This window comes from Panthera uncia, chromosome A2 (genome assembly GCF_023721935.1).
Source record: "Panthera uncia isolate 11264 chromosome A2, Puncia_PCG_1.0, whole genome shotgun sequence".
Lineage (NCBI taxonomy): Eukaryota > Metazoa > Chordata > Mammalia > Carnivora > Felidae > Panthera > Panthera uncia.
In genome coordinates, this window is record NC_064816.1 from 12,165,801 (window position 1) to 12,178,689 (window position 12,889).

Sequence of the window (12,889 nt, forward strand, 5' to 3'; positions counted from 1 at the left end):
TCCATACAGCCATCCATCTCTCCATCCAATCAGCTATCCATCCATTCAGTCATAGATATCTCCATCCATCTTCCCATACATCCATCCACCTTTCAGTCCATCAATCCCAAATCCCTGATCTTAACTGAATATCTAACTAACCAAGAGATACTGGCACACCAGAGTTAAGAGCCCCTCTAGCACTCAGGGATAAATAAGACACAACAGTTCATTCAGCTAACATAGATGAAAACTCTACAGATACATAAATCCATATAAAACTGTGTACATATTCACACACAATTACACAATATACAATATTGTATATTGAAGTGCACTCCACAATTGTATGCATATATACAATACACATTTAAACCCATAGGCCACAACTATACACAGAATTACATCCACACACAAGGTATAATGCAATTTAAATGTAAAACATTTGGTAGAGTATTTAACACACATTAAATACTTGAACAACACTGCTTATTGTTATTTACGAGCCTACACTATCATATACATATGTACACATTTTTATTCACACAAATCAACATGTACAAAATACATATCCGATTATACCAGTGATTGTATACAAACACACAGTTTTATGTTACTGTTTATAAATTATGCCATATTTCATTCAGGCACAACCATACCTACAGTTGCCTCCACATACACATCATTTTATGTGTAATTAGACATGATCACCTTTACACATAAGACACAAAGTTGTGTACACACACACACACACACACACACACTATAAACATACACCTGCAGATAATTAACTGCACGGATGCACAACTCACTGGTTGAGGCAGGGAGTGTACGAATTCTTGTCTTCCTCAATGATGGACACTATGAGAGTGATCAGCTTGGACCAGAAGTCAAGGTTCTTGATGCTGGGTCCCTGTTCCTCTGGGGGAACTTCTCCTTTCTTAGCCTGGAAGGGGCAATGGAGAGATTGGCCAGAGGGGTCTAGGGGGTGGGTGCCTCAGTTAGTTCATTATTGAGGGGTAGGAGGTTAGTGAGGAAGGGGCCCTGTTAATAGTGTGTGGTTCAAGTGGGAAAACTGCATGAAAAGGAACTGAACTCTTGTAAACTGGTCTAAACAGAGCTCATGTCCCTGCAGCTCAACAAAGCTTAATTAGACTCAACTCATAAAATTGAATAGAACTGAATTTAGTTGAAAAAACCTGAAGCCCATGAAACCAAATGGAACTGAAATGAATGCCAATCAGGCCCACTTAGCTTAACAGATGGAGGTTCTCAGAGTTAATTCAGTGAAACTGAACTTGGGCCAATTACACTGAGTGGAGTGGAATTAAACTTAACTGGATTGAATTAAACTCAAATGAATTCAATTGGATTGAACCTAATCAACTCGTCCAAGAGCAACATCATCCTAAGTCAAAATAATGGAAATAAATAGACTTGAACTCAACCCAACCTAAATTAATCTAATTCAACTCAACCAAGTCATCCCAATCCAACTCTACCTACTCAACTCAACCTAATATCCTCAGGCCAGCTCAATCTAACTGTAGTCAGTCAATGAAAATGGACGCAGCTAAATTCAACTGAAACAAACCCAACTCAACCCAACTCATTTGAACTCAACTATACCCAAGGCAACAATCCAGCGTATCCTAACTCAAGTCAACTCAACCCAGTCGAGAATAACTTCAGTTCAACTGAATAGAAAAAAAATGAATTTTTGCTCAAGGAAACTCAGCTTAATCCTGAAAGGGCGGGCCTATGCCGGCCGACTCCATCTTGTTCTGTGTTCTCCACCTTGAGTGACTATGTCCCCGACATGACCCCTTTTCCGGGAAAATCACAGAAACCTCAGACTGCGCCTCCTCCCCTTGAGTAACCTCCCGCTCACCCGTTCAAACTTTCTGATCAAAACACGCCCAGCGACCTGCGTAACAGGACTCCGACCCTTCCCCAACCAATCGGCTGAGGCCACGACCCTGCCCCAGCCAATCGGCTGAGGCCACAGCCATTACCTCACCAACTGCCCCTAGACCCCTATAAAACCTTTGTGCTTTTGAAACTCGCTCTCTCTCCCTGGTATCTCACCGCTGCGTTGGTGCAGGTAGGGGATTGAGCTCGAGCTAGCTCGAATAAAGGCTCTTTGCTTTTGCATTGGACTCGGCTCCCTAGTGGTCTTTGGGGATCACGAATTCTGGGCATAACATTTGGGGGCTCGTCCGGGATCCCCAAGACCCCCGAGGGACCCCCGACCCGGAGAGCCTGACTGGCCACGGTTAGTGTCTGTCTGTTTGTTCTGTCTTTTCTGTGTGAGCTCACTTCTGGAGTTCTGGTAGTGCCCGACGCAGTCTAAGTGGACGCACTGGAGGACCACGGGCCGAGAGTTTCGGAAGACGTTCCGATTCTCCCTTCTGGAGGGACGTGGAATCCCCTCAAAGGTCTGAGACGAGGCGGGTCGCTCCCGCTGGTCGGCGTGAGGCCGTCGTCTTTGGAGGGACGTGGAATCCCCTCATCGGTTTTGGAGGGACGTGGAATCCCCTCATCGGTTTTGGAGGGACGTGGAATCCCCTCAAATGTCTAAGCTAGCTTTCAGTTTTGCTTCCATGGAGTTGGAAGATTTTCTAGGGGCCCTCTGTTTGTCTGTTTTTGTGTTTCTCTGTTTTGTTCTGTGGACTTATTGGACGGACGTTATGGGACAGACTCAGACTACTCCTCTAAGTATTATGATTGATCACTTTAAGGATGTGAGGGGAAGAGCTAACAACCTCAGTGTGGAAGTCCGAAAGGGTCGGTGGCAGTTTTTTTGTTCTAGCGAGTGGCCAACTTTCAATGTCGGATGGCCACCAGAGGGGACCTTCGACCTCCCTACCATCCACCGAGTCAAGAGTATCATCTCTCAGCCTAAGACGGGCCATCTTGCTCAGCTCCCTTACATTATCACTTGGCAGGACCTTGTGGAAGACCCACCCTCTTGGCTTAAGCCCTTCCTAGCCCCGCTCCCTCCGGAGTCAAAACCCATTCTTGCTTTGCAGGGGACAAAGAAGAAGAAAAGTCTTATCCAGCCTTCAGCACCCCTCTACCCTGTCTTACAGGGGGGTACTGAAGAAGAATTAATTTTTCCTCCCTCGTATAAACCCTCTAGGATGCTGGAAGAACACCATCCTCCCCCTCCGGGGGAGGCAGACGCTGTTCCGAGAGCGGGAGGCGGAAACGCTCCAGTGGGAAGCCCGCCCTTCACCAGACAAAGGGCTCAGAGGGAGCAATCCGCCTCCGCCGCCGACTCCACTATTCTGCCCCTGCGAGCCACCGGACCCCCAGACGCGGAGGGGAATCAGCCCCATCATTATTGGCCTTTCGCCACTAGTGACCTCTACAATTGGAAAGCTCAGAATCCTAAGTTTTCCGAGAAACCGGCAGGGCTTATTGATTTATTAGACTCTGTTCTTTTTACCCATCAGCCCACGTGGGACGATTGCCAGCAGCTTTTGCAGGTCCTGTTCACGACTGAAGAAAGAGAAAGAATCGTCAACGAGGCCCGAAAACTAGTTCCGGGCACAGACGGGAGTCCCACCACCAACCAGGCTCAGATAGATGCCTCCTTCCCCTTAACTCGGCCCCAGTGGGATTTCAACACGGCAGAAGGTAAGGAGAGGCTCCGGGTCTACCGCCAGACTCTAATGGGGGGTCTCCGAATGGCTGCTAGAAAGCCAACCAATTTGGCCAAGGTAGGAAATGTACAACAGGGAAAAGATGAATCTCCGGCTGCCTTTTTAGAACGGATCATGGAGGCATTCCGTACCTATACCCCCATGGATCCAGAGGCTCCAGAAAGCAAGGCAGCTGTTATCATGGCCTTTGTAAACCAATCGGCCATAGACATTAGGAGAAAATTACAGAAAATAGATAGACTAGGAGAAAAAAGTCTGCAGGACTTACTGGTGGTAGCCGAAAAGGTATATAATAACCGGGAGCTTCCTGAGGACAAGCAGGCTCGCGCCATGGCGGCTGCCAGCAGTAAGCAGACTCGAGACCTGGCCAGAATACTACTAGCTACCACTGCTGACTCCCCTGAGGAACGAGACCGCCGTCTCCGGCAGCTGGCAGACGACGCAAGAAAAGGTAAAAGAACCACCAAGGGGGGGAAGCAGAGGCTGCAGAAGGATCAGTGCGCATACTGCAAGGAGATAGGGCATTGGGCCCGAGATTGTCTGAAAAGGGCCGGCGGGAAAGGAAGCAAGACTGACCGAGTAAAAGTCCTAGAGCTAGATGAACTAAGTGATTAGGGGAGTCGGGGTTCGGACCCTCTCCCCGAACCCAGGGTAACTCTTAAAGTGGAGGGGACCCCTGTTGACTTCCTTGTCGACACCGGAGCACAACATTCGGTCCTCCGCACCCCACAAGGAAAACTAGCCAGCAAGAAGTCCTGGGTACAAGGGGCAACTGGTATGAGCCAGTATTCATGGACTACCCGAAGAACAGTAGATTTGGGAACGGGCCGGGTATCCCACTCCTTTATGGTAATACCAGAATGCCCCTACCCGCTGTTAGGACGGGACTTACTGACCAAGATTGGAGCTCAGATAACTTTCAGACAAGGGGGGCCTCAGGTCACCGATGGCAAGGGCCACCCCATCCAGGTACTGACCATGAAACTGGAGGATGAATACCTCCTCCACCAGGAGGCGCTCCCGAGAGAGGATAATATAGACAGATGGCTACAAGAATTCCCCTCGGTTTGGGCAGAGACTGGGGGGGGGGATGGGACTAGCCGCTCATAGGACCCCAGTCCTGGTAGAGCTCAAGCCAGGAGAGAGTCCGGTAAGGATCAAACAATACCCCATGTCACAGGAGGCCCGGAAGGGGATCCAGCCACACATCCGGAGACTACGAAGCCTAGAGGTACTAGTTCCTTGCCAGTCTGCCTGGAACACCCCCTTACTGCCGGTCAAAAAGCCTCACACAAATGACTACCGACCGGTACAAGACCTCCGGGAAGTAAATAAGAGGGTCGCGGACATACACCCAACTGTTCCCAACCCATATACTCTCTTGAGCTCCTTGGCGCCCTCCAGGGTCTGGTATACTGTACTAGATTTAAAGGACGCCTTCTTCAGTCTGCCGCTGGCACCCCAGAGTCAACCCCTGTTCGCCTTCGAGTGGCATGATCCGGAGGAGGGCTACAGTGGGCAACTCACCTGGACACGGCTACCTCAGGGATTCAAAAATTCACCCACCATCTTCGACGAGGCACTACACAAGGACCTGGGTGAGTACAGAAGGGAGCACCCTGGCCTCACCCTCCTACAGTACGTAGATGACATCCTGATTGCTGCCGACACGGCCAAAGACTGTGAGCGAGGGACCCAGGACCTGCTGGCTACCCTGGGGGCTTTAGGGTACCGGGCATCCGCGAAGAAGGCTCAGATATGCAGGGAGAGGGTAAGTTACCTGGGATATATCCTGGAGGGCGGACAGCGGCGGTTATCAGATGCCAGAAAAGAAACTGTCCTAAAGATCCCTACTCCCACCTCCCGAAGAGAAGTGAGGGAATTCCTAGGATCAGCCGGCTACTGCCGCCTCTGGGTTCCAGGTTTTGCTGAGATCGCCAGGCCCCTATATGAAGCTACCAAAGAGGGGAAAACATTTAAATGGACTGAAAAAGAAGAAATTTCCTTTAATCGGTTAAAAAAGGCCCTCCTAAGTGCCCCAGCCCTGGGCCTACCAGACATTACGAAACCCTTCCACCTCTTTGTAGACGAACGTAAGGGAATAGCAAAAGGGGTTCTAACTCAAGCCTTAGGCCCCTGGAACCGCCCAGTGGCTTACCTGTCTAAGAAACTAGACCCAGTGGCTGCCGGCTGGCCGCCATGCCTAAGAATTATTGCGGCGACAGCACTCCTAGTCAAGGATGCAGACAAACTGACCCTAGGACAGGAGATCTGGATCACGACCCCACACGCCATTGAAGGGGTCCTGAAACAGCCTCCTGATAGATGGATGAGCAATACACGTATGACTCATTACCAGAGCCTCCTACTCAACCCTCCATGAGTGCGGTTCCACCCCAGTGCAGCCCTCAATCCTGCAACCCTGCTGCCCGACCCTGACCTAGGTGCTCCACTACATGACTGTGCGGGAATCCTGGAACAAGTACATGGATTCCGGATGGACCTGACCGACCAGCCCCTCCCCGATGCCGAGGCTACTTGGTTCACTGATGGCAGCAGCTTTGTGCGAGATGGACACAGGTATGCGGGTGCAGCGGTGGTCACCGAAACGGACACCGTATGGGCGGAGGCTCTACCCTCCGGAACGTCAGCCCAGCGAGCGGAGCTCATAGCCCTCACCAAGGCGCTGATGCTGGGAGCTGGAAAACGGCTTAACATCTACACAGACAGCCGTTATGCATTTGCCACAGCTCATATTCATGGGGCAATTTATCAGGAGAGGGGGTTACTGACGGCAGAAGGACGGACTATAAAAAATAAGCAGGAGATACTTAACCTGCTTACGGCCTTATGGCTTCCTGCCAAGCTAGCCATTATCCACTGCCAAGGGCACCAAAAAGCTGATAACCCAGTAGCTAGAGGTAATCGAAAGGCTGACCAGGCAGCCAAGGCAGTAGCCCTTACTCCAGTCCCCACCATGACCATACAACTACCAGACCCGGGAGACCCAGTTTTACCAGACCAGCCCAAATACTCCCAGGAGGAGTTACAGCGGATCAAGAAACTCCCCATGGCCCAGGAGATAAAGGGATGGTGGTATACACCTAACAAGGAGCTCGTGCTGCCAGACCGGCTCGGAGTCTCAATATTAGAGCACATGCATCGGTCTACTCACATGGGGGCCCGAAAATTAAAAGACTTAATCCGACATGCCGGAATCAAGATTCACCAACAGGACACCAAAATAGAGCAAGTTGTATCTGCCTGCAAGACCTGCCAACTCACCAACGCGAAAGCCACATCAAATAAAAAAGGAACCAGGCTCAGAGGCACCAGACTGGGAGCCCAATGGGAAGTCGACTTCACTGAAGTCAAACCAGGAAAGTATGGTTATAAATATCTTTTAGTATTTACAGACACCTTCTCTGGCTGGGTGGAGGCATACCCAACCAAGCATGAAACGGCTCAGACAGTGGCTAAGAAGCTACTAGAAGACTTCTTACCCAGGTATGGTTTTCCTGCCATGGTAGGATCAGACAATGGACCAGCTTTTATCTCTCAGGTAACACAGGCAGTAGCCAAGGCGGTGGGGGCAAACTGGAAATTACATTGTGCTTATAGGCCCCAGAGCTCAGGACAGGTAGAAAGAATGAATAGAACCCTAAAAGAGACCCTTACCAAATTAACCATGGAGACTGGCGGGGACTGGGTGACTCTCCTACCGTACGCCCTTTACCGGGTTAGAAACACTCCTTACACTCTGGGTTTTACTCCCTACGAGATCATGTTTGGCAGGCCACCCCCTGTTATTCCCAGCCTTCGAGCTGAACTTCTTGCAGAGTTTAAAGATCAAGAACTTTTTCTTTCCTTGAGAGGGCTCCAGAGGGCGCACGAGGATATTTGGCCGCGCCTCCGTGCCATCTACGAGGCTGGCCCGACCCCGACTCCTCATCAGTACAAGCCGGGAGACTGGGTCTATGTCAAGAGGCACCACCGAGAGACTCTCGAGCCGCGCTGGAAGGGACCCTACATTGTAGTGCTGACAACCCCCACCGCTCTCAAAGTAGACGGCATCGCGACCTGGGTCCATCACACCCACGTTCGGCCAGCGGACCCCTCCTCGATCCAGAAGGACTTCGTCACGCGATGGGCCATCAGTCGGGACCAACACAACCCGCTCAAGCTCAAGCTACAGCACATTCAACCCACCTAATATTGGTAACTCTGTTAACTCTGCTTGTCATTGCTCATGCTACCGGGAGTCCCCACACCCCCCAAAACATCACCTGGCAGATCATAGATACCAGCTCAGGGACAATACTTAATTAGACCTCCCAGAGCCACCCCAGGGACACATGCTTCCCAGAACTTAGCGTAAACCTCCAAACTCTGTTCCCCTTGTCACCATAAATGCAGCCGGTCCCATGATTGGGTCCGTAAGTTACATGACAAGGGGGGAATGAAAGGGCGGGCCTACGCCGGCCGACTCCATCTTGTTCTGTGTTCTCCACCTTGAGTGACTATGTCCCCGACATGACCCCTTTTCCGGGAAAATCACAGAAACCTCAGACTACGCCTCCTCCCCTTGAGTAACCTCCCGCTCACCCGTTCAAACTTTCTGATCAAAACACGCCCAGCGACCTGCGTAACAGGACTCCGACCCTTCCCCAACCAATCGGCTGAGGCCACGACCCTGCCCCAGCCAATCGGCTGAGGCCACAGCCATTACCTCACCAACTGCCCCTAGACCCCTATAAAACCTTTGTGCTTTTGAAACTCGCTCTCTCTCCCTGGTATCTCACCGCTGCGTCGGTGCAGGTAGGGGATTGAGCTCGAGCTAGCTCGAATAAAGGCTCTTTGCTTTTGCATCGGACTCGGCTCCCTAGTGGTCTTTGGGGATCACGAATTCTGGGCATAACAATCCCACTCAGTTCTGCTCACTAATTAGCCAAGAGCAATTTTAAGTCACCTGAAAAGAAATAAATGAAGCTTGAACAGTTTACAGTTAAACCAAACTCAACCCAATTTAATCCACTGCACCTCAACCCAATTCAATTCAAAGTGACTTGATTTCAACTCAAGGGACTGTAAATGAATGGAATGAAATAAAATCTGGCTAAATTCAGCTTATCTTATCTCCTATCAGAAGCCCAAGGTGAGGTAGGGGTCACCTTAGCTCCCACAGACTCTTGCAATTCCTCCACCCCAGGGCTAATCATCCTAGGTTGTGAATTTCCGATGTATACATCTTTCCCTTCTAATAAGCCATGAGCTCCTTGAAACCTTATTGACAATCCTGGGACATTATATGTGTAGATAAACACATATTAAAAGATCTCAAATAAACTGACTTGAAACGGCCCAAACTGAATTTTACTCAAAAAATTCAATTCAACTCAACAGTGAGAACAGTGATTCTATCCTAGGCACACTGTATGCCTAACTCAACTAAATTTAGCTAAAACTGAATTTACTGAGCATCGATTGTGTACCAGCTGCCAAGCACTTACCTACACTTTATCTAAAGGTTGCAGTTCATTAAATCTTCTCTTCAATCCTGAGATATGGGTTTATGACCTCATTTTACAGAGGGAGATACTGAGGCTCAGTTAAACCGCTTGAGAAGGGGAAGATCTGGAACTTGGTCAGGGCCTGGTTGGTATCCCCTATTCCTTTCTGCTTTATCTGGGGTCCTCACCGGATCTGTCTGGTATTCCCGGCTATAGAGTTCATGACAGTTGTTGAAGATGTACTCATAAGTAGAGTTGAGGCAGGCTTTCACGCAATCTTTTACCACTTGGCTGGCTCGGGGTGGGCTCTGGAGTTCTTGCACCTAGAGGGAGGGAGACGGGCATGAGTGGGCATAGCTGGGACAGGAGGTATGCAGGAAATGGCTACAAGTAGCTATGAGCTTAAGGAAATGTAGCAGGATGAAAGCAGAGGGTCACTGAGAAAGGGCACATTTCTCCAAGAGAAATGTTACTCGGTTAGGAGCTAAGAGTCCTGGAGAATGCCCCTTGGAGAGCTAATGGCACCGGGTCCCCTTCTTACCTTCATCCGAAAGAAGGTGATGCTGGTGAGAAGGTCCACAGTGGATTTGAGGTCCTGGAGTCTCTCTGGGCTGCTGGCTGGGAAGTTATTCTGTTGGGAGGGAGAAGAGAGGTTGGATTATGAAGAAGGCTGGGTCGGGGTAGAGTGTTTTAGGGGAAATACAAGAGCTCCCAAGTTCCAGGAAGTGGGTGGGGGGGTCCATGAGAACACCTTGAAGAAACTAGGGTGGGAGCTGGTTGGATGCACCAAGCACGTTGGGCAGGTGCTGCCCATCTATGTGTACACATGTCAAAGGAACACATTCCACGTGTTAAGATGGGTCCTCCCATGTGCACACCTGCCGGGAGCTCTCCCTTCCAGGCACACACGTGTAGGAGCAAGCAAGTCATTATGGGTGCACTTCTCACCCGATACATGGAGAGGTCGATCCGAAGGGAGTTGTGCAGCTGGTCCAGAAGCTTGACAAAGCGCTCTTTCTGAGGAGGTAGAGGAGGAGGATGGACAGAAGCAGGGACATGGGGGGTCGAAGCAGGGACATGGGGGTCGAGGTGGTTGCCATATAGGCTGAGTGCTTACTATACACTAAGTGCACCCCATCCATCATTGAAATGGGCCTTCACAATATCCATTTCCATTCTACGAGAGGTAAACTGAGGCTCAGAGAGGACAAGTGACTGGTGCAAAGTCACAGAGCAAGTCAGGTCCAGATTGGAGACCACGGAGTCACACAGGGTCCGACCCACACAGGGTTGGGCTCGCCCTCATCCCCCAGCCCCGGTCCCCGGGACTGACCCCAAAGTTGGAGGCAGCAAAGCGGTCAGAGGCGGACACGTTGGTGGAGGCGGTGGTGTGCGCGTAGTAGGCATTGATGTTGGCGAGAAGGGTGCTCATGACGGCGGGCACCCCGGGACACATGTACTTGGAGGAGAGGCAGGCAAAGTGGCTGGTGGGAGGGAGTGGGAGGAATTGGGCTTGGCATCCAGCCAGGACAGGCAGTGTTCCCCCCAGAATGCCTCCAAGACAGCATCTGTGAGGGACTCCCTCTGACCCCTCAAACCGTTCCCTCTGCCTGATTGTGTCTCCCAAGTTTCTCTCGGTCTCCTCTCTGGGTTGCCCTACCTCTGTGCCTCTAACTCTGACCCTCACCCTGTCACTTTAGCTGCCAGAAACTGCACTTTCCTAACCTCCAGGGGATTACAGGATGCCCACCACACCCACGTCCTCTCTGGCTCCTTCTCTCAAAAACCCTTCCACCCCAGATCTGCCAGTGTCTGCTAGGGAACCCCCTCACCCCGGTTTCCTGCACCTTGCCCTCAAGTCCGCCCCAGCCTGCAGCCTCACGTCATGGCTTGGTAGATGGACTCGACGCCGTAGCGCATGGCAAATTCATCCACAATCTCCTGGGCTGTCTCATCATAGTAAACCTTCCAGGCGTCATCACCCTTGGCATCTGGGATCTTCACAACCCCATTGTTCTGCACGTCTGTCACGAAGTGGAACAGGTTCTGCCACCGAGAGGGAGAAGGCATCGTGAAGAGTGCAATGAGACACAAGGGGTCGGAGACCCCAGGCTGGAGGCAGCTTACATCATCCATCCGTTTGTTTATTCACTGATTTATTCATCTACGCCGTCATCCACCCATCACCCATCAACTCTCGCAATTACCAAAAAAATTCACCAATCCACTCATCTGTCCTTGTGACAATTCAACCACACAACCATCCGTCTGTCTGTCCATCCACTCATCTACCCATCCATCCACTTGTCTACTCACTCATCCATCAATCCAAATACTCCAAAATCTACCTATGTACTCCTCTATCCTTTCATACATTTATCCGTTTGTCCTTCCGTCCAAGCATCTATCTAAACATCTGTCTGCCTGACCATTCATACACTCATCCACCCACCCAACCCATTCAACTACCCAAAACTTCCCCCATGTGCGAATCCTCCCTTTTAATAATTCGACCACGCATCCGTCCATCCCATACATCTACCCGCAACTTAGTCTGTCTATCCAGCAATGCATCCATCCACCCCTTCAACCATCCATCATCTATTTATCTACCCATCCATTTATCCACCCATCCATCCATTCATCCACCATCCATCTTTCCACCAAGCCGCCTATGCAACCGCCCCGGATCCACTCATCTATACTTTCGATAGTTCAACCACACATCTGTCCATCCGCCCATCCTTTTATCCACCCATTATGTATGTGTCCGTTCAACCAATCATTTATTCACTCAAAAACTGAGTCATCTCCAGGAGCCCCCTGTTCAGGTCTGGGACGGGCGAAACACCTGGAGCTGGGTAGCGAGAGTCTGCCTGGAGGTCAAGGAGGGCTTCCCAAAGGAGGGGGCCCTGAAGTTGGATGGATAGGGAGGAGTTTTCCAGGCAGTAGGAATGGCATGGGGGATAGTCTTTGAGGCCCAGAGAGTATGAATGGTGTGGCTGGAAACAGGAAGGTGGAGCTGGGGTGGTCAGGGATGGGAGGAGATCACAGTGAGCTGCGAAGGCAGGGAGGGGCGTTGGGCCTCACCTCGTGTAGACAAGTGTACTGGACATGGTAGGGGGCCACCTTTTCTTCGCCTTTGATCTCCACGCTGATGTGTAGCCGGATGGCACCTGATACGGCGGATTTGTCAGTCCGCTTGTCTGCAGAACAGAAGGGGACCTCTGCATCAGACCTTCCCAGTGTAGGCCTGGGATATTCTAATGTGTGCATGACGGTAGGCCAGGAGTCATGACCCTGAAGTTAAGACCCAGGTATGTCTTCTCAGATCGGCTCTCTCTGGGCTTGTGCCTCTCCCAGTAGCCTAGAACTCCCTAGGCCCCGTCTCTTCCTTCAAACTAGGATTCCACACCCTGCTTCCTTGCGCAGATTAAATTCCTGAGTCTGCATCTTCTCTTTAACCAGGAGCCCTAGGCCCTCCTTCTCTCCCAGACTGGGCTCCCCAGCCCTGCCTCCCCTATCAGATCAAGATCCCCAGCATCCACTCATCTTAGATAGGATTCCTGGGTCTGCGTCTCTCTCCTCAGACTAGGATCCTCAGGTTTTGCTTCCTGCCTCCATCAGACTGGGCCTCACAGAAGACCCTTCCTCCCCCATCGGACCGGGCCTCACAGAAGACCCTTCCTCCCCCATCAGACTGGGCCTCACAGAAGACTCTTCCTCCCCCAT

The 12,889-nt window shown here is 50.9% G+C and overlaps 1 protein-coding gene across 1 annotated transcript in view; it reads right to left on the reverse strand.

The window, feature by feature from the left end:
* UNC13A (unc-13 homolog A) overlaps positions 1-12,889 on the reverse strand; it is a 39,138-nt gene that overhangs the window by 22,282 nt on the left and 3,967 nt on the right. The window contains exons 7-13 of the mRNA XM_049640197.1: positions 12,248-12,363; positions 11,040-11,203; positions 10,491-10,641; positions 10,106-10,174; positions 9,699-9,788; positions 9,346-9,480; positions 792-919 (exon numbers count right to left, since the gene is read on the reverse strand). Coding sequence (XP_049496154.1) covers positions 792-919; positions 9,346-9,480; positions 9,699-9,788; positions 10,106-10,174; positions 10,491-10,641; positions 11,040-11,203; positions 12,248-12,363 — 853 coding nt within the window. The remainder of the gene's footprint in view (positions 1-791; positions 920-9,345; positions 9,481-9,698; positions 9,789-10,105; positions 10,175-10,490; positions 10,642-11,039; positions 11,204-12,247; positions 12,364-12,889) is intronic.